The following is a 23,734-nucleotide window of genomic DNA, read 5'->3' on the forward strand; positions in this document are numbered from 1 at the left end:
TGGAGCCTATCTCAGTTGCATTCGGGCGGAAGGCATGGTACACCCTGGACAAGTCGCCTACCTCATCACAGGGCCATCAATCAATTATCTATCTATCCATCCATCCATCCATCCATTTTCTACCGCTTGTCCCTTTTGGGGTCGCGGGGGGCGTTTGGGGGGAGGAAAGTCGCTGGAGCCTATCTCAGCTGCATTCGGGCAGAAGGCGGTGTACACCCTGGACAAGTTGCCACCTCATCGCAGGGCCATCAATTAAACATCAATCCATCCATCCATTTTCTACCGCTTGTCCCTTTTGGGGTCGCTGGAGCCTATCTCAGTTGCATTCGGGCGGAAGGTGTGCTACACCCTGGACAAGTCGCCACCTCATCACAGGGCCATCAATCAATTATCTATCCATCCATCCATTTTCTACCGCTTGTCCCTTTTGGGGTCGCGGGGGGGGGGGTTTGGGGGTAGGAAAGTTGCTGGAGCCTATCTCAGTTGCATTCGGGCGGAAGGCAGGGTACACCCTGGACAAGTCGCCACCTCATCGCAGGACCATCAATCAATCATCGATCCATCCATCCATTTACTACCGCTTGCCCCTTTTGTGGTTGCTGGAGCCTATCTCAGCTGCATTCGGGCAGAAGGCGTTGTACACCATGGACAAGTCGCCACCTCATCGCAGGACCATCAATCAATCATCGATCCATCCATCCATTTACTACCGCTTGCCCCTTTTGGGGTCGCTGGAGCCTATCTCAGTTGCATTCGGGCGGAAGGCGTGGTACACCCTGGACAAGTCGCCTACCTCATCACAGGGCCATCAATCAATTATCTATCCATCCATCCATTTTCTACCGCTTGTCCCTTTTGGGGTCGCGGGGGGGGGGGGAGGAAAGTCGCTGGAGCCTATCTCAGTTGCATTCGGGCGGAAGGCGGGGTACACCCTGGACAGGTTGCCACCTCATCGCAGGGCCATCAATCAGACATCAATCCATCCATCCATTTTCTACCGCTTGTCCCTTTTGGGGTCGCTGGAGCCTATCTCAGTTGCATTTGGGCGGAAGGCGTGGTACACCTTGGACAAGTCGCCACCTCATCACAGGGCCATCAATCAATTATCTATCCATCCATCCATCCATTTTCTACCGCTTGTCCCTTTTGGGGTCGCAGGGGTTTGGGGGTAGGAAAGTTGCTGGAGCCTATCTCAGTTTCATTCGGGCGGAAGGCAGGGTACACCCTGGACAAGTCGCCACCTCATCGCAGGGCCATCAATCAATTATCCATCCATCCATTTCCTACCGCTTGTCCCTTTTGGGGTCGCTGGAGCCTACCTCAGCTGCATTCGGGCAGAAGGCGGTGTACACCATGGACAAGTCGCCACCTCATCGCAGGACCATCAATCAATCATCGATCCATCCATCCATTTACTACCGCTTGCCCCTTTTGGGGTCGCTGGAGCCTATCTCAGTTGCATTCGGGCGGAAGGCGTGGTACACCCTGGACAAGTCGCCCACCTCATCACAGGGCCATCAATCAATTATCTATCCATCCACCCATCCATCCATTTTCTACCGCTTGTCCCTTTGGGGCCGCGGGGGGGCGGGGAGGAAAGTCGCTGGAGCCTATCTCAGTTGCATTCGGGCGGAAGGCGGGGTACACCCTGGACAGGTTGCCACCTCATCGCAGGGCCATCAATCAGACATCAATCCATCCATCCATTTTCTACCGCTTGTCCCTTTTGGGGTCGCTGGAGCCTATCTCAGTTGCATTTGGGCGGAAGGCGTGGTACACCTTGGACAAGTCGCCACCTCATCACAGGGCCATCAATCAATTATCTATCCATCCATCCATCCATTTTCTACCGCTTGTCCCTTTTGGGGTCGCAGGGGGGGTTTGGGGGGAGGAAAGTCGCTGGAGCCAATCTCAGCTGCATTCGGGCGGCAGGCAGGGTACACCCTGGACAAGTCGCCACCTCATCGCAGGGCCATTAATCAATTATCGATCAATCCATCCATTTTCTACTGCTTATTCCCTTTGGGGTCACAGGGGGCGCTGGTGCCAATCTCAGCTACAATCGGGCGGAAGGCAGAGTACACCCTGGACAAGTCGCCACCTCATCACAGGGCCATCAATCAATTATCCATCCATCCATTTTCTACCTCTTATTCCCTTTGGGGTCACGGGGGTCGCTGGTGCCTATCTCAGCTACAATCGGGTGGAAGTCAGGGTACACCCTGGACAAGTTGCTACTTCATCGCAGGGCCATCAATCAATTATCCATCCATCCATTTCCTACGGCTTGTCCCTTTTAGGGGGGGGAAAAGGGAGTCACTGGGGCATATATCAGCTGCATTCAGGCGGAAGGTGGCGTACACCCTGGACAAGTCGCCACCTCATCGCAGGACCATCAATTAATTATTCATCCATTTTTTACTGCTTGTCCCTTTTGGGGTCGCTGGAGCCTATCTTAGCTGCATTCAGGCGAAAGGTGGGGTACACCCTAGACAAGTCGCCACCTCATCGCAGGGCCACTAATCAATCATTGATCCATCCATCCTTTTTACACCGCTTATTCTATTTTATTTTATTTGATTTTATTTTTTTTGTCCTGTCCAGCTACACAGTTCAGTTTCAGTTTATTTTATTCCGTACAATTGACCACTAAATGGTAACACCCGAATAGGTTTTTCAACTTGTTTTAGTCGGGGTCCACGTAAATCAATTAATTTTATGTACATGGAAATATTTGAGCATGCTGTACAGAACTTCTATGTACATACACCGCAATTCTTGTAATAAAAAATGTCGCTCATATCTTGCTTTGGAGTATATTTTAATGGAATAAAAATCATTTTGATTAGTAGTTGGGAAGGAGTAGGACAAACCAAAATGTATAATTTTCAACAAAGTATTGGGTCATGGAGCGCTAAATTGTGCAACCCAATAGTTGTACAATTTAGTGAGGAATTTAGTCAGCATAACTCAGTGTTAGTGTTAAATACATTCAACCCAATAGTTAAGTCATAAATCAACCAACATTGAGTTGGCATAACTTGATTTTTGGGTTAAAAAAAAATTCAACCCAATAGTTTGGTTGTGAATAACCCAACATTAAGTTATCATAACTCAACTTTTTGGTTAAATAATTCAATGCAAAAGTTGGGTTGAAAAAATTTACCAAAAATATTGAGTTAAAATAACACAAATAAGGGGTTTTCTGAGTCAGCAGTTGGGCAACAATTGGATTATTTTTTAACCCGACATTATTTATTATGTGCCTTGAACCGGAGGTTAAACCGCCCATAGTGTTTCTGCTCAAAAGGATTCTTCATTTATCACTCCAAGCAACGTTTGTAAGTTTGACAGTATAACTAAAACAATTAAAACTTAGACATGTCTGATGTCTATAGAAGCATTTTATGCATATTTGTACGTGCTACCGTAATGTAATCAGGCTATATAATAATAGAGAATATGCTAACACGTTTACAAGTGCCGGTGTTAGTAGTATTAACTTAAAATGGCATTTTTTTGTAGTGAGCATAACTCAGGTTTTGTGTTAAATACATTTAACCCAATAGTTGGGTCATAAATCAACCAACATTGAGTTAGCATAACTCAATTTTTGGGTTAAACAATTCAACCCAATAGTTGGGGTCGGTATAACCCGACATTAAGTTATCATAAATCTACTTTTTGGTTAAATAATTCAACGCAAAAGTTGGGTTGAAAAAATGTACCTAAAATGTTGAGTTAAATTAACTCACATAATTGATATGTCCTTTTTTTGAACCAGCAGTTGGGTTAAAATTTAGTTATTTTTTAACCTAACATTTTTAGTGCGTGCCTTGAACCGGCAGCAAAACTGTCGAAGGATTCTTCATTCATCACTCCAAGCAACGTTTGTAAGTTTGACAATATAACTACAACAATTAATACTAAACTGTCCCATGTGTGATGTCTGTAAGAGTGTTTTCATGTATATGTGTACATGCTACCATAATATAATCAGGATATATAATAATAGAGAACATGCTAACACGTTTACAAGTGCCGGTGTTAGTAGTATTAACTTAAAATGGCATTTTTTTTGTAGTGAGCATAACTCAGGTTTTGTGTTAAATCCATTTAACCCAATAGTTGGGTCATAAATCAACCAACATTGAGTTAGCATAACTCAATTTTTGGGTTAAGCAATTCAACCCAATAGTTTGGGTCGGTATAACCCGACATTAAGTTATCATAAATCTACTTTTTGGTTAAATAATTCAACGCAAAAGTTGGGTTGAAAAAATGTACCCAAAATGTTGAGTTAGATTAACTCACATAAGGGATTTGTCCTTTTTTTGAACCAGCAGTTGGGTTAAAATTTAGTTGTTTTTTAACCTAACATTTTTTAGTGCGTGCCTTGAACCGGCAGCAAAACTGTCGAAGGATTCTTCATTCATCACTCCAAGCAACGTTTGTAAGTTTGACAATATAACTACAACAATTAATACTAAACTGTCCCATGTGTGATGTCTGTAAGAGTGTTTTCATGTATATTTGTACATGCTACCATAATATAATCAGGCTATATAATAATAGAGAACATGCTAACACGTTTACTAGTGCCTGTGTTAGTATTATTAACTTACAATAGCATTTTTTTTTTTTTTTTGCATTGTTTCAGTTTCATAAATGCACAAAAATGTTCACGTGGAGTTTTTGAGTCTATTTAGCTGACTGGCTTTCACAGCTTGTGGGTCCCTGATGATGACTTCTGTTTTGTTTGATCAGCCGTTTTACTGCCGTGTGACAGGCAACCCTCAATTTGAGGTATTTCATGTAAATTAATTGCATTTTCTAATAGAGGTGGGGAATATTTGGGGTTACAAATCACTGTACGTCAAAACAACCCATCATAAGAATTAGGCTAACACTCTGATGAAAGCTAAGCAGTCACAGAATGGCCGACCTCTTGCTGTGAAATAACCCTGGAAATAATCCGCCACTGTGAATGTACCAAGTCGTGTTCACTTCATCATCCTTTTGCTCTATTCACCACTGCGCTGTTATCTTATTAACCTTGGACATATCAGCTATTTAAGTACTTATTTATATTTTAGTTCATCGTTCAAATGTATTGTTTACGTTATAAAAGGAGTTCATCGTCTACCAAGTAATTCCTTGTGTTTTAAACATATCTGGCCAATAAAGCTGAGTCTGAATCAGAATCGATTCTCGTTGTGTATTAATATATATTATATATTGCATATTAATATTTCTGCAATTTTCACCAAAAATGCATAGTATTAATCAATCTAACAAAATAAAATAGAGCAACCCCAACACAATTCCAGCTTTACAATATTTAGGATTAAAAAAAAATGATGAAGCAATTGAGAAAACATATAAACATAGTACTTATTAAATAAAATCCCCAAAAAAGTAAAATCAAAAATGTATAAAAGCAACAATATAATTAATAAATAAAATATACAATAGTGGTTTGTTTCTAACCTAAAAAAAAAACAGTTATTTAAGAAAAAATATATAATTTTTAAAATCGAAAACGATTTGGCATAGAAATGTGTCACGTTTGGAACGCATTTTGGATGCGCGTGTTGAGTCACCCCCCCAGATGCACGAGGACCAGGACATGCAGGGATTGCAGGTAGGAGCCTGGGTTAATATACAAAATGATAAAAGAACACTGACAAAAGGCAAAAGAAAGCGTGTGCCAACGTATGCGAAATTAATGCTAAATAGCATCGAGTCCAAAAGTCCAAGAGTAACGACGTGCCGAGCGCACGCGAAGGAAGACAGGAAGAGTCCAAAAATAATCAGAAAACACATAAAAGGACTCAAGAACAAAAACTATGTATGATCCGGGATGCGGATCATGGCAGTAATGTATAAAATTCGCAATTTGGATGACTATAATATGATTACTTGTTCATGTTGGATGTTATTATTTACCCTATTTTCCGGACCATAGGGCGCACCGGATTATAAGGCGCAGTGCCAGTTAATGGTCTATTTTAGTTCTTTTTTCATATATAAGGCGGACTGGATTATAGGGTGCATTAAAGTAGTCATATTATTATGATTTTTTTCTAAATGTAAACGACTTCCTTGTGGTCTACATAACAAATAATGGTGGTTATTTGGGCCAAATGTTGCATATAGATGATGTTTTACAGATCATCTTCAAGTCGTTTTCTGACAGTCGCTTCAGGATGCGCCGTTTTTTGGGCGGTCTTAATTACGTGGCTCACCTTCGGCAGCGTCTTCTCCCCGTCTTATTTGTCGTAGCGGTGTAGCGTGCAAGGACGGGAGTGGAAGAAGTGTCAAAAGATGGAGCTAACTGTTTTAATGACAGTCAGACTTTACTTCGATCAATAACGGAGCAGCATCTTCTCATCCGTGTTTTACTAGTGCAACAACAACGCCGGAAAACCGTCCCACCGGAACTCTCGAATACCTAAAGTTCCTTGAGTGAATAATGTAAACTCACTACACCGGTATGTTTTAGCGCTTTCATGGCGAGTTTACTGACAGATATAAGTAAGAACTTTGCCCCACTTTATATTAGAAATGGCAACAGCGGAGGATGAATGTTCCATAACAAGAAGAAGCTTATCGACTATGGGGTCCTCACGGACTACAAAGGCAGACCCCAGCAATTTTTCAGGACTTATGCAGATCCCAAATACAGATCAGCAGGTACCATAAGGTAAGAAAAGTTGCTTTGCATAATATTGCGACACAAAACACCAGATAATCTCTTACCTTTTACACGTACCATAATAATACTTGTTGTAAATTATGGGTTATATAGTTCATGTGATGATTATTCATAATTTGCATATTTGATTTAATTGCTGATGAGCCAATCTATTATTATTGACAGTTAAAAAGAGTAAAAAGGGAATTAATTTGATTTATACATGTATTTGATATTGATTACTTGAGAAACACTGACACTGGTTTGAGTTGTTTTCTATTTTCTAGCCTAACAAAGGGTTCACTAAAATACTGCATGTTCCACAATTCATTGCGGCAAACCGGATGTAAAAAAAAAAAAAAGACCGGGAGCAGGTGCATTGTGGTTGATGAGATTGAGCGTTACGAGCCTACGTGTGGATGAATGAACGACAGATAAGATAAACGGATAGTTTTGTACCGTTTGTATCCCCATTTTTTCTCATATAAACTACTTTATTTACACATTTCCGACGTCCTGTCCAATATTTGAGGGTAGTTAATCAACAATACTTGTATGATGAAGCACAGAACAAACCATCAAGCGGTGCGGCTTCATAGCTTACCAAAGTCGTACCAAAACATTTTGATGGATTTTTTTTAGCACCGTGTGTAATGTTCTATATTTTCAATGGAACATATAAAATGTTGGTGTTGTTTACTTGAGTCGTATTGCAGTCTACACGTATCTCTTGTGAGTGACTGGCATCATCTTGCAGTCTACACCAGAAGTCGGCAACCCAAAATGTTGAAAGAGCCATATTGGACCAAAAATACAAAAACAAATCCATCTGGAGCCACTAAAAAATTGAAAGCCATATTACATACAGATAGTGTGTCATGATATACAAATTGAATTATGAAGACGTAAAGGAAACTAAAGGAGTTCAAATTTAGCTACAAATGAGGCATAATGATGCAATATGTACATACAGCTTGCCTAAATATGCATGTTAGCATCGATTAACTTGCAGTCATGCAGTGACCAAATATGTCTGATTAGCACTCCACATAAGTCAATAACATCAACAAAATTCACCTTTGTGCATTCATGCACAACGTTAAAAGTTTGGTGGACAGAAAAAGAAGTGGCTTAAAACACGTCTTAGAGAGTCGGAGAAATTAATACATGTAAACTAACTGCGGGGCGTTCAAGGACCGCCAAAATTAGTAGGACAAAAAGGTGCTCACCAAATACTCGAATCAATGAAGCATGTTTAATACAAACAGTGTGCTTTATAACAATTAGGGAGGTTTCTGTCATGTTCGTCCTCCTCCAGAAATCATATTTAAACAAAAAATATGTTTTTTTCCCCCTCATCTTTTTCCATTTTCATATATTTTTAAAAAAGCTCCAGAAAGCTACTAGGGGCGGCGCTAAAGAGCAGACCCCCGGTCTACACGGATATCTTATGTTTGACTGCCATCTACTGATCACACTTATCATTCCACGGGTACCAAATAAAATAGCTTCGAGGTCAGTAAGCAAAACCAAAATTAGAGTTTGAGTTTATTTTCGAACATGCATGCACACAACATGAGACATCACAGTTTCCAGTTTCTCTTTTCAACATATTCGAAAAGGAGTAGGAAGAAGCAGAGCTTATTTAATCCTACCCCTTTTCTTTTACATAACAGTTGCTAAAACTTTTGTTCACAATAAAAATAAATAAATAAATACTCGGTGAAGTAAGTTACATTTCTTATAGTGAGATTATTTTGAAAATGAATGGATGGATGAAATAAGTAAATACATTTATTTATTTATATTCTATACGGTACATTACATGGGGCGGTATGGCTCGGTTGGTAGAGCGGCCGTGCCAGCAACTTGAGGGTTGCAGGTTCGATCCCCGCTTCTGCCATCCTATTCACTGCCGTTGTGTCCTTGGGCAAGACACTTTACCCACCTGCTCTCAGTACCACCCACACTGGTTTAAATGTAAAAATTAGATATTGGGTTTCACTACGTAAAGCGCTTTGAGTCACTAGAGAAAAGGCGCTATATAAATATAATTAACTTCACTTCATTAGGCGCACTGCCGGAAAAATACTGTATTCACAATGAAATACATGAACGTGCAAAACAATCATGAGAAAAATGATTGATGATGCGAAAAATGGTTAATTTTCACAAATTTCGCCAAACGCCCATTTCTATTTATTGTGGAAAAATTGCAGGGAAATTAAAAAAACATTTTTTTTTGCTGCCTTTGCAATGAGGACTCTTCTCAACGCTCAATCTGTCGAGCGAAGACGCGAAGTCACTGACGTCTTTTTTTTTTTTAAGTCAAATCAAAATGAGAATCCATGAAAAAAAAAAAAAAAAACGCAAGCAGTCACCAAAAAAAAGGTGATAAACAAAAGTGGGGGAGGAAAAAAAAAAAAGAGATTGGAGTAGCATGGAGTTTCTGGCAGGAAAGAAAAAAAGAGCACAATTCCCAAAAGAGAGGCAAATAGAGTCACGCTTAAATAACAGAAGTAATGTGTGATGACACCATCCACCATCCAAGTCTCTTTGGCAAAGATTCCACAAATTTGTGTTTTTTGTGTGTTTTACATCTTTTTATGTTTGACTTTAGCGACTGAGGAGGAATACCATTAACATTTGAATGAATACGCTACCCATTCCCAATATCTGGAATGTATGTGTAAATAAAAGCTAATTAGTTAAATGAAAAAAAAACTGTTTTTATGTAACATTTAACAGTGAGCTGATAATTATTACTGTGCTGACCCGTCTCCGCTCGGGATGGTCTCCTGCTGGCCCCACTATGGACTGGACTCTCACTATTATGTTAGATCCACTATGGACTGGAATCTCACACTACTAACTAGATCCACTATGGCCCGGACTCTCACAATATTATGTTAGGTCCACTATGGACTGGACTGTCACTATTATGTTAAATCCACTATGGACTGGACTCTCACTATTATGTTAGATCCACTATGGACTGGACTCTCACTATTATGTTAGATCCACTATGGACTGGAGTCTCACTATTATGTTAGATCCAATATGGACTGGACTCCCACTATTATGTTAAAACCACTATGGACTGGAGTCTCACTATTATGTTGGATCCAATATGGACTGGACCCTCATTATTATGTTAGATCCACTATGGACTGGAGTCTCACTATTATGTTAGATCCACTATGGACTAGACTCTCACTATTATGTTAGATCCACTATGGACTGGACTCTCACTATTATGTTAGATCCACTATGGACTGGACGCTCACTATTATGTTTGATCCACTATGGACTGAACTCTCACTATTATGTTTGATCCACTATGGACTGGACCCTCACTATTATGTTAGATCCACTATGGACTGGACTCTCACTATTATGTTAGATCCACTATGGACTGGACTCTCACTATTATGTTAAATCCACTATGGACTGGACTTTCACTATTATGTTAGATCCACTATGGACTGGACTCTCACTATTATGTTAGATCCACTATGGACTGTACTCTCACTATTATGTTAGATCCTCTATGGACTGGACTTTCACCAGTATGTTAGATCCACTATGGACTCGACTCTCACACTATTATGTTAGATCCACTATGGACTGGACTCTCACTATTATGTTAGATCCATTATGGACTGGACTCTCACTATTATGTTTGATCCACTATGGACTGGACTCTCACTATTATGTTAAATCCACTATGGACTGGACTCTCACTATTATGTTAGATCCACTATGGACTGGACTCTCACTATTATGTTAGATCCACTATGGACTGGAGTCTCACTATTATGTTAGATCCACTATGGACTGGAGTCTCACTATTATGTTAGATCCATTATGGACTGGACTCTCACTATTATGTTTGATCCACTATGGACTGGACTCTCACTATTATGTTAAATCCACTATGGACTGGACTCTCACTATTATGTTAGATCCACTATGGACTGGAATCTCACTATTATGTTAGATCCACTATGGACTGGAGTCTCACTATTATGTTAGATCCACTATGGACTGGACTCTCACTATTATGTTAGATCCACTATGGACTGGACTCTCACTATTATGTTAGATCCACTATGGACTGGACTCTCACTATTATGTTAGATCCACTATGGACTGGACTCTCACTATTATGTTAGATCCACTATGGACTGGACCCTCACTATTATGTTAGATCCACTATGGACTGGACTCTCACTATTATGTTAGATCCACTATGGACTGGACTCTCACTACTATGTTAAATCCACTATGGACTGGACTTTCACTATTATGTTAGATCCACTATGGACTGCACTCTCACTATTATGTTAGATCCACTATGGACTGTACTCTCACTATTATGTTAGATCCTCTATGGACTGGACTTTCACCAGTATGTTAGATCCACTATGGACTCGACTCTCACACTATTATGTTAGATCCACTATGGACTGGACTCTCACTATTATGTTAGATCCATTATGGACTTGAGTCTCACTATTATGTTAAAACCACTATGGACTGGACTCTCACTATTATGTTAGATCCATTACGGACTGGACTCTCACTATTATGTTGGATCCAATATGGACTGGACTCTCATTATTATGTTAGATCCTCTATGGACTGGAGTCTCACTATCATGTTAGAGCCACTATGGACTGGATTCTCGCTGTTATGATAAATCCACTATGGACTGGACTCTCACTATTATATTAGATCCACTATGGACTGGAGTCTCTCTATTATGTTGTATCCACTATGGACTGGACTCTCACTATTATGCTAGATCCCCAATGGACTGGACTCTCATTATTATGTTAGATCCACTATGGACTGGAGTCTCACTATTATGTTAGATCCACTATGGACTGGACTCTCACTATTATGCTAGATCCCCAATGGACTGGACTCTCATTATTATGTTAGATCCACTATGGACTGTTCTAGGGTTACCATCACATTTTTTTTCTTCTTTCTACTAACACTGGTTCGGTTATGTGGTAGCACTGTAAATACCAGAAAAATAGCAATAAACTAAGAGCCTAAGTAACTATCATACAGTCTATACTGTGTGATAGTTACCCTATATTTTTTTCTGTCATAACGTTTTTAGCATCCAATCAGACATTGTTATGAGGTTTTGTATAAGTGTTCCTAAAAATGGACATACCGGCCCCCAGACACATTGTTTCCTCTAAATGGGGCCCCAGAGTCAAAAGAATTGCCCAGGCCTGCAATAGTTTCTATATCAGGGGTCACCAACATTTTTGAAACCAAGAGCTACTTCTTGGGTACTGATTAATGCGAAGGGCTACCAGTTTGATACACACTTACATTAATTGCCAGAAATAGCCCATTTGCTCAATTTACCTTTAATAAATAAATCTCTATATATAAAAAAAATTGGTATTTCTGTCTGTCATTCCGTCGTACATTTTTTTCTTTTTTACGGAAGGTTTTTTGTAGGGAATAAATGTTGAAAAAAACACCTAATTGAACGGTTTAAAAGAGGAGAAAACACGAAAAAAATTAAAATGTAAATTTTGAAACATAGCTTATCTTCAATTTCGACTCTTTAAATTTTAAAGTTCAACCGAAAAAAATGACGAGAAAAACTAGTTAATTCGAATCTTTTTGAAAACATTTTAAAAAAAAAGAAGTTATGGTACATCATTAGTCATTTTTCCTGATTAAGATTAATTTTACAATTTTGATGACATGTTTTAAATAGGTTGAAATCCAATCTGCACTTCGTTAGAATATATAACAAATTGGACCAAGCTATATTTCTAACAAAGACAAATCATTATGTCTTCTAGATTTTCCAGAACAAACATTTTTAAAGAAATTCGAAAGACTTTGAAATAAGATTTAAATCTGATTTTTACAGATTTTCTAGATTTGCCAGAATATTTTTTTTGAATTTTAATCATAATAAGTTTGACAAAATACATTTTACAAATGTTCTTTGTCGAAAAAAACAGAAGCTAAAATGAAGAATTAAATTAAAATGTATTTATTATTCTTTAAAATATATAAAAAAAATAATTACTTGAACATTGATTTAAATTGTCAGGAAAGAAGAGGAAGGAATTTAAAAGGTAAATGTGTTTAAAAATCCTAAAATCATTTTTAAGGTTGTATTTTTTCTCTAAAATTGTCTTTCTGAAAATTATATGAAGCAAAGTAAAAAAAATGATTTATTTAAACAAGTGAAAACCAAGTCTTTAAAATATTTTTTTGAATTTTCAAATTCTATTTGAGTTTTGTCTCTCTTAGAATTAAAAATGTCGAGCAAATCGAGACCAGCTTGCTAGTAAATAAAAAATAAATAAAAAAATAGATGCAGCTCACTGGTAAGTGCTGCTATTTGAGCTTTTTTTAGAACAGGCCAGCGGGCGACTTATCTGGTCCTTACGGGCTACCTTACGTTGGTGACCCCTGGTCTATAATCTCCATCACGTTTCCTACAAAGTGGAACAAAAACACAACATAAAGAGGTGACAAAACCACCATTCAGTAAATCTTTCTGCTTTTTAATAGTTGGACGCTGCAGGCGTACTGCTGTGAGCCCCGAGGACGAGGGGACTGGACAGCGCACATGAAGGACATCCCGCCAGCTGTGTCACTCTATCGAAGTCTAGTTCAGACTAGTGAGTGTAAATCCTCCAGGACCACAAAGCGCAGTACAAGACTCTCGGTCCACTTACCTGCTGCCCAGAGACTTTCCCTGCAGCTCGTGCGGCTTAAAGAACCATTTCCCGACACGCATGAAGCCTTTGTCCATCAGACACCTGCAGGAGTCAAAAGAGGACAACTTCAGTCCCAGGTGGAATCATTCATGCTGATTGTCTCTCTCGTCTTGTCAAATAGGTGGAATTAATGGCAGGTGAGTTGTGAAGTGAAGTGAATTATATTTATATAGCGCTTTTCTCTAGTGACTCAAAGCGCTTTACATAGTGAATCCCAATATCTAAATTACATTTAATCCAGTGTGGGTGGCACTGGGAGCAGGTGGGTAAAGTGTCTTGCCCAAGGACACAACGGCAGTGACTAGGATGGTGGAAGCGGGAATCAAACCTGGAACCCTCAAGTTGCTGGCACGGCCGCTCTACCAACCGAGCTATGCCGCCCCACATTACAAAATAATACAAGGGTTTTTTGCTCATATTGTATCGAATCAATGTCAGCATCAGCCTATATGCAAAGCTCTTATGTTATTATTGTATCGGAAGTTAAACGTTTGTTTTGGGACACCCCTAATAAAAAGACAAAAAAAAATCCACAAAAAAAACGTGTCATTTTATGAATGAGATCGCACCTCCAATTGTGATACAAGTTGCAGATAAATAATGAAAATGATTATATCCAGACATACATTTTTATTGCAAATAAGAGTTGTTGTATGAAAGAACAATACATACCTTTTTTTTTAAAGTTTTTTTTCCCAGTAAGTTACCCCTAAATTACTTCCATTGTGATCTGGCATTAAAGTAAAGAACTGTTCTAGCACACATTGGAAAGACAATGGAGAAACTTTGCGTAGTGGTCCAAATCTCCAGTCATTAATGCATTGTAAAACAGATCCGATATAAAAAGCACCCCCCAAAAAACATGAAAAGTTTAAATTTACGACATTCATGTTCATCATGAGTGTAGGTAAATTGTTTATTCCATTATTTTTGTCCACTTGGATATACCGTATTCTACATCAAGCAGCGGAAAAGTGTGTTTGTTTTTTGTAGTTATATTCAAGTAAATATCTGGTTTTAGGTAGGAAGGGGTACCGCATCCGATACTTTTATAGGTACCCAACAAGTACTAATTCATATAAAATCCAACAGTGCCATATTTTACGTATTCTGTGCCAGGCATATTCAGAGCTGACCGCCTTTTTGTATTGCTAGAATATTTAATGGCAACAAAGCAAGTATGCCTGGTAGATAGCGCTCAAAAGTAATGCTCCAATTTTCAAAATACACTAGCTCAATGCTATTTTACAATGGATATGCCTCATTGATGCCATTATTTAGCATTAACGATTTTACATTGCGATTAAATAATTGCATGTTACAATCAAACAGTTGGGGTTTGATAAGTACAATACTTACAGTATAAACACTTTGTAGGACTCAAAAAAGACAAGACTGGCACATTCAACCTACTGACAAAGACTACTTCTTGACTTCGGGAAAACATCTAGGACAAATCAGGGCATTCAATCGATTGCAACTGGACAGTTTGGTTTGTCTTTGAAGATTTTTCGCTGCTCATCCGAGTAGGCTTCATCAGTTCATGCTCATAGTTTTACAATGGTCGGATCTAGTCTAACTACATGAGCAGCAAAACGTCTTCTAAGACAAATCCAAAAGTCCATTTTCGATCGATTGAATGCACAAGATGACATATGACCTGGATGAATAAGAACATTGACAGGCTAGGATAAACTAAAATGAATGCAGACTTGCAAATGAGACTAAGAAGTGTAAGAAAAAAATATGTAACACCTGGATAGCACAGTTATCATTATCAGTTCAGTTTTAAAATGTCACAATAAAAAAATTATTTTATGATTATTCAAAAAAAAACCTTTATTATCACATGAACACACACACACACACACACAACATTACTGAAAATTTGCACCGCGGAGTACTAGTATCAATTCCCAAGTACTGGGGAATTAGTACTGTATCGATGCAAATGTATAAAAAGGTACCCATCCCTAGTAAATATTCAAAAATTCCAAAGAATTCCAAAGTTGCTAATTGAAATAACTGAGATGAAGTGGTTAGTGCAAGGGTGTCCAAACTTTTTCCACAAAGGGCTGCACACTGACGAGTCACAGACAGACATTTAGAGACAAAAAAATGTCTGCTTCCTATTAATTTGTAGGATTAAAATTATTTACCATATTTGCTTATTATGCTTAAGTTTTTAGTGTTTTTTTTTTTGACAATATGCCACACTTTGGACGCCCCTGGGTTAGTGCAATACTTGGATACGACTGTGCTATGGGAAGGAATATATTATTCAATATACTGTACATTAGGGGTCACCAACGCGGTGCCCGTAAGGACCAGATGAGTCGCCCGCTGGCCTGTTCAAAAGATAGCTCAAATAGCAGCACTTACCAGTGAGCTGCCTCTATTTTTTTTAATTGTATTTATCTACTAGCAAGCTGGTCTCGCTTTGCTTGACATTTTTAATTCTAAGAAAGACAAAACTCAAATGGAATTTCCAAATCCAAGAAAATATTTTAAAGACTTGGTCTTCACTTGTTTAAATAAATTGATTTATTTTTTTACTTTGCTTCTTATAACTTTTAGAAAGAAAATTTTAGAGAAAAAATACAACCTTAAGAATGATTTTAGGATTTTTAAACATATATACCTTTTTACCTTTTAAATTCCTTTCTTTTCTTTCCTGACAATTTAAATCAATGTTCTAGTAAATGTATTTCTTTGTATTGTAAAGAATAATAGATCGATTTTAATTTGATTGTTCATTTTAGCTTTTGTTTGTTCGACGAAGAATATTTGTGAAATATTTCTTCAAATTTATGATTAAAATCCCCAAAAAATTACTCTGTCAAATCTAGAAAATCTGTAGAATCAATTTTAAATCTTATTTCAAAGTCTTTTGAATTTATTTTAAAATTTTTGTTTTAGAAAATCTAGAAAAAATAATGATTTGTCTTTGTTAGAAATATAGCTTGGTCCAATTTGTTATATATTCTAACAAAGTGCAGATTGGATTTTAACCTATTTAAAACATGTCATCAAAATTCTAAAATTAATCTTAATCAGGAAAAATTACTAATGATGTTCCATAATTTTTTTTTTTTTTTTTTTTTCAAAAAGATTCGAAATAGCTACATTTTCTCTTCTTTTTTTGGTAGAATTTTAAAGAGTCGAAATTGGAGATAATCTATGTCTCAAAATTTTATTTTCATTTTTTTCAGTTTTTTACCCCTCTTTTAAAGCGTTCAATTAAGGGTTTTTGTCATCATTTATTCTCTACAAAAAACCTTCCGTAAAAGGAAAAAAAATGTACGACGGAATGACAAACAGAAATACCCTTTTTTTTATTATATACACACACATATATATATATATATATATATATATTCACATATATATATATATTTATTAAATATATATATATATATATATTTATTAAATATATATATATATATATATATATATATATATATATATTTATTTATTTATTAAAGCAAATGGGCTATTTCTGGCAATTTATTTAAGTGCGTATCAAACTGGTAGCCCTTCGCATTAATCAGTACCCAAGAAGTAGATCTTGGTTTCAAAAAGGTTGGTGACCCCTGCTGTACATCAACGTAAACAATACAAAACTAATATAGTCAAGGGAATGTAATCAAATGCCTAATCTTATTTAGTAAGACGCTTCATTTGGGAGTAAATTGGAAAAAAAGGTTTTCACAAATATTTCCATTCATTTTCTACCACTTATTCACAAATATTGTTCTTTTATATTTATTCTTGATTTTATTTTATTATAATTTTTTTATAAGCAAAAAAAGTGTTAAAAAAATAACAATGGATGATACAATAAATGAGTAATTTTCCCAATTAATCAATCAAAAAAAAATGTAGTCAGATGTCCAAACTTATTTAGTAAGATGCTTCATTTGGGAATAGCTTGGAAAAAAATGTTTTAACAAATATTGTTCTTTTACATTTATTCTTAATTTTATTTAGTTTTCATTTCTATTTTGATATGCAAAAAAAGTGTTAAAAAATAACAATGGATGATACAATAAATGGGTATTTTTCCAAATTAATCAGAGAAATGTAATCAAATGCCTAATTTTATTTAGTGAGATGCTTCATTTGGGAGTAAATTGGAAAAAAAGGTTTTCACAAATATTTCCATTCATTTTCTACCGCTTATTCACAAATATTGTTCTTTTATATTTATTCTTGATTTTATTTTATTATTATTTCATTTTTTATATACAAAAAAACTTTGAAAAAATAACAATGGATGATACAATAAATGAGCATTTTTCCATATTAATCAGAGAAATGTAGTCAAATGCCTATTCTATTTTAAAAGATTCTGCACAAAAAGCAATGCACTCAATGCAAAACTGTATTTATGTAGGGTTTACTTGAAATAAATGTTTTGAACAAATATTGGTCATTTGTATTTAAACTCCATTCTATTTTATTTGCATTCCATTTAATTTGACAGCAAAACATTAGAAAAAAAATAATTATGCAATAAATTAGTAATGTCCCGATTAATAAACATTTTTTTGTCTGATTTTATTTCAACAATATGCCGCGGGCCAAAAAAAAACTTTAGCTGCGGGCCGCAAATGGCCCCCGGGCCACACTTTGGACCCCCCTGGGTTAGTGCAATACTTGGCTACAACCAGCAAAGGCACCTTAACTGTGCTATAGGCAGGAACATATTATTCAATATACTGTACATCAACGTAAACAATACAAAACTAATATTTAATCAAATGCCTAATCTTATTTAGTAAGCAATGCACTTATTAGAAAACTGGGTTCATTTGAGAGAAACTTGGAAAAAAATGTTTTCACAAATATTGTTCTTTTATATTTATTCTTGATTTCATTTTGTTTTTATTTTGATATGCAAAAAAAGTGTTTAAAAATAAAGGAAGATGCGATAAATGTTTTTTTTTCCCCCCAATTAATCAATCAAAGAAATGTAGTCAAATGCCTGTTCCTATTTTATAAGATTCTGCACAAAGAGCAATGCAGTCAATACAAATCTGTATTTATTTAGGGTTTACTTGAAATGTTTTAAACAAATATTGGTCATTTGCATTTTTATTAAATTTTAAAGCAACAAATATTAGAAAACAATTATGCAATAAATAAATAATTGTCCCAATTAATCAACTTTAAAAAAACAAAAACAAAGATTGTTCTGTTATGGTTGTACTGGATTTTATTCTATTTGCACTTTTAACTTGCTTATTTTATATGTAAAAATATATTAGAAAAAAAAAAGATGACGCAATAAATTATTAATTATCCCAATTAATCAATCAGGGAAATGTAGTCAACTGACTATTCTTATTTCATAAGATTCTAAACAAAAAGCAATGCATTCATTTCAAAACCGTCTTTATTCTGGGTTTACTTGGGAAAAAGGTTTTGGCAAACAAACATTGGTAATTTGTATTTAAACTTGATTTTATTTTATTTTGTTTTTTCAGCAAATCATATTGAAAAAATGATTATGCAATAAATTAGTCTTCGTCCCAATTAATCAACCAAGGAAATGTAGACAAATGCCTCTACCTATTTCTTATGATTCTCTATAAAAAGTAATGCACTTATCAAATATTTTACTTTATTAGGAGGATAATTTAAAAAACTGTTTTTTACACACACAAAAAAAATATTTTTTATATATTTTAAAATTAACAATTAATATACTAATGGTTAATTTTATGTCAATTGCATTTTTATTGTATTTTTAATTTATACACAAATAAATATTAGAAAATAAAAATTGATGATGCATTTTCTTGTCATTTTTATTTTACATGCAAAAAAATCATTTGAAAATTAATTGATGATGCAAAAAATTTTTTATTTACCCAAGTTTCGTCAAATGCCCATTTCTATTTAGTTCATATTTGGTGTATCATATTAATTATTAAAATGTGATATAATATTTTAAAAAAATGTAACCCACTATATGGGGTGTATCACAACCTCACAGCAACAGAAAAGCATTCATTACAAAACTGTCTTTATTTAGGGTTTACTTGGAAAAAAAAAATTTAACAAACAAACATTGGTCTTTTGTATTTGACCCTGGTTTTATTTTATTTGCATTTTATTTAATTTTACAGAAATAAATACTAGAAAATTAATTATGCAATAAATTAGTAATTGTCCCAATTAATCAACCAAGGAAATGTAGAAAAAGGCCTCCTTCTATTTTTTAAGATTCTCTGTAAAAAGTAATGCACTTATCACAAATTTGACTTGATGTGGAGTTTAATAAAAAATATGTTTTTAACACACAAAAAATAATCATGTTTTAATATACAGTATATGGTTAATTGTATGTCAATTGCATGTTGATTTTATTTTAATGTATACACAAATAAATATTAGAATATTTTTTATTTTACATGCAAAAAAAAATCATTAGAAAAATAATTGATGATGCAAAAACATTTTTATTTACCCACGTTTCGTCAAATACCCATTTCTATTTAGTTCATATTTGTTGTATCATATTAATTATTAAAATGTAATGTAATATAACATTTTAACCCACTCTACGGGGTGTATCACAACCTCACAGCAACAGAAAAGCATTCATTACAAAACTGTCTTTATTTAAGGTTTACTTGGAAAAAAAATGTGTTAACAAACAAACATTGGTCTTTTGTATTTAACCTTGGTTTTACTTTATTTGCATTTTATTTAATTTTATAGTAAAAAAAAAAAAAAAACTATAAAATGTATTAGTAATTGTCCCAATTAATCAATCAAGGAAATGTAGACAAATGACTCCTCCTATTTCTTAAGATTCTCTATAAAAAAGTAAAGCACTCATCACAAATTGGACTTAATTTGGAGGATAATTTAAAAATCAGTTTTTAACACACAAAAAAAGATTTTTTAATATACAGTATATGGTTAATTTTATGTCTATTTTATGTTTACTTTAACTTAATTTATATACAAAAATATTAGAAAATAACTGATGATGCATTTTTATTTTATTTTGTATTTTACATGCAAAACAATGATCAGAAAAATAATGGATGATGCAAAAAAAATATATATTTTTCCCAAGTGTCGTCAAATGCCCATTTCTATTTAGTTCTTATTGGGTATATCATATTAATTATTTAAATGTAATATAACATTTTAACCCACTCTACGGGGTGTATCACCACCTCACAGCAACAGAAAAGCATTCATTACAAAACTGTCTTTATTTAAGGTTTACTTGGGAAAAAAATGTGTTAAACAAACATTGGTCTTTTGTATTTAACCTTGGTTTTACTTTATTTGCATTTTATTTAATTTTATAATAAAAAAAACAAAAAAAAACTATAAAATGTATTAGTAATTGTCCCAATTAATCAATCAAGGAAATGTAGACAAATGCCTCCTCCTATTTCTTAAGATTGTCTATAAAAAAGTAAAGCACTCATCACAAATTGGACTTAATTTGGAGGATAATTTAAAAATCAGTTTCTAACACACAAAAAAAGATTTTTTAATATACAGTATATGGTTAATTTTATGTCTATTTTATGTTTACTTCAACTTAATTTATATACAAAAATATTAGAAAATAACTGATGATGCATTTTTATTGTATTTTGTATTTTACATGCAAAACAATGATCAGAAAAATAATGGATGATGCAAAAAAATTTTATTTTTCCCAAGTGTCGTCAAATGCCCATTTCTTATTAAGTATTTAAATGTAATATTTAATTATTTAAATGTAATATAACATTTTAACCCACTCTACGGGGTGTATCACCACCTCACAGCAACAGAAAAGTCTACTAATGTCTCTTCCTCAAAGTGCTGTCTTCTTTCCCGCTTCCAAAATCTTTCACTTTCATCCCATCATTTTGATGGGATCAGGCTGTTGAGTTGCCGTGCTCCTTATTTGGCTTGCCCTGTTATTTCTTTTCTTCTCACTTCAGTGACATTACACACACACACACACACACACACACGCACACACACACACACACACACACAAGTACGCACACCGTCTTGTCTGTCTGTGTCTCTGTGCCAGGGATTCCAAAGTGGATCCTAAAATCCAGGTTAAAGCTTTACAAGATCATTTGATGGACTCCGGTTGGCAATGTAAAGCTTCCTCAGCCTATATGCACGTCCTGGCTGCTACCTATGAGGGGCCGTTAGGGACATTATTCAGAATTACCTCTTACATAAGAGTGTTTCAGTAGTGTGTGTGAGAGTGTTTCAGTAGTGAAGAATGGAAGAAGAATAGAGTTTTATTGTCATTATTGCAATGAACAGGTTCAAAGAACAACGAAATTGGAGCAGCTCCTCCTAAGGTGCATATACAATATGGTAGTATAAATAAATAAATAAAAAAATAAAAATAAAAAGATAGAGATGACAGATGTATCTATGTATACATACATAAAACATTATTGCACATTGTAGTCCGAAAAAATAGAAAAACATTTAAACATTACACATGAGGACATGATGTGTGAGAGAAAAAGATTTCGGTTGTTTAAGTGAGAGCTGTCACGCCAAATTTCTTCCCCCCTACAAAAACCTTTCCCCCCCATCATGTTAGACCCGCTCGACATCCATTGCTTTCGGTCTCCTAGAAGGGGGGGGGGGGGGTTGCCCACATCTGAGGTCCTCTCCAAGGTTTCTCATAGTCAGCATTGTCACTGGCGTCCCACTGGATGTGAATTCTCCCTGCCCACTGGGTGTGAGTTTTCCTTGCCCTTTTGTGGGTTCTTCCGAGGATGTTGTAGTCGTAATGATTTGTGCAGTCCTTTGAGACATTTGTGATTTGGGGCTATATAAATAAACATTGATTGATTGATTGATTTACTTCCGGGGTCATGATCAATACAGACGTTTTGTTAACGCTATATTATAAAAATACAACGCTATATTATAAAAATATAACGCTATATTATAAAAATATAACGCTATATTATAAAAATATAACGCTATATTATAAAAATACAGATGTTTTGTTAATGCTATATTATAAAAAATAAAACATTTATTAAAAAAACAATTTACAAACAAGCTATGGGATGACGCATTTACTTCCGGGGTCACGTTTCCTCTTACGTCATCCCATAGCTTGTGTTTGTAAATTTTTTTTTGAATTTTTTAAATTTATTTTAATAGTATAGCATTAACAAAACGTCTTTATTTTTATAATGTAGTGTTATATGTTTATAATATAGCGTTAACAAAACATCTGTATTAATCATGACCGAGAAATTTGGCGTGACACAGCATTTCAGTAGTGGATGTAAGAGGTCATTCTGAATAATGTCCCTAACGGCCCCTCATAGCTACCTGCACCGTCCATTCATTCATTTGTTACACAGGTTAAATTCAAAAAAATGTTTTGCTATCATGCAAAGGTTCTTTTAATCCAGCAATTCGATTTTCAACGTGAAGCTAACATATGACATTGGCTCGTAAAGTGCAACTCAAGATATCTCGGGCATACTTTTGATATATCGTACAGTCGTTGTGATGATAACGGCTTACAGCTAATGGAAAACTTGAATTAAAAATGTCGGAAAATTGGGGATTTTCAAATATAAAGCCATAGCTGGGGGAATATAACAACGCCGGAAATGTGTCCCAAGAAAAAACGTCCGACCGGAACAGTCTAGTAACTAAAGTTCCTTGGGTGAATAATTTAATTCACTACACCGGTATGTTTTAGCGCTTTCATGGCGAGTTTACTGACAGATATAAGTAAGAACTTTACAGTACTTTATATTAGAAATGGCAGCAAGGGAGGATGAATGTCCCATAACAAGAAGATATAGAAAAACTAGAACCTTATCGAATACGGAGTTGGCACGGACTACAAAAATGGATGCGTGCAAATTTTCAGGACTTATGCAGATCCCAAATACAGATCAGCAGGTACCAGAAGATAAGAAAAGTTGCTTTTGCATAATATTGCGAAACAAAACGCCAGATAATATGTCTTACCTTATACACACACAATAATAATACTCCAATGTTGAAGCACAGTACAATCCATCAAGCAGTGCGGCTTCATAGCTTACCAAAGTCGTACTAAAACGTTTAGATAGATTTTTGACTACTGTGTGTAATGATGTATATTTTCAATGGAACACATACAATTTTGGCGTTTTTTACTTTACTTTACTATATTGCAGTCTACACGTATCTCTTATGTGTGACTGCCATCTACTGGTCACACTTATCATTACACCATGTACCAAATAAAATA

The 23,734-nt window shown here is 35.4% G+C and overlaps 1 protein-coding gene across 2 annotated transcripts in view; it reads right to left on the reverse strand.

Annotated features, from left to right (window-relative positions):
* The window catches only part of LOC133536118 (mediator of RNA polymerase II transcription subunit 13-like), a 330,745-nt gene that overhangs the window by 97,985 nt on the left and 209,026 nt on the right, over positions 1-23,734 (reverse strand). For both annotated transcript variants that reach the window (XM_061876329.1, XM_061876328.1), the window contains exon 4: positions 13,429-13,512. In XM_061876329.1, coding sequence (XP_061732313.1) covers positions 13,429-13,512 — 84 coding nt within the window. The remainder of the gene's footprint in view (positions 1-13,428; positions 13,513-23,734) is intronic.

Source organism: Nerophis ophidion, linkage group LG17 (genome assembly GCF_033978795.1).
Source record: "Nerophis ophidion isolate RoL-2023_Sa linkage group LG17, RoL_Noph_v1.0, whole genome shotgun sequence".
Classification (NCBI taxonomy): Eukaryota; Metazoa; Chordata; class Actinopteri; order Syngnathiformes; family Syngnathidae; genus Nerophis; species Nerophis ophidion.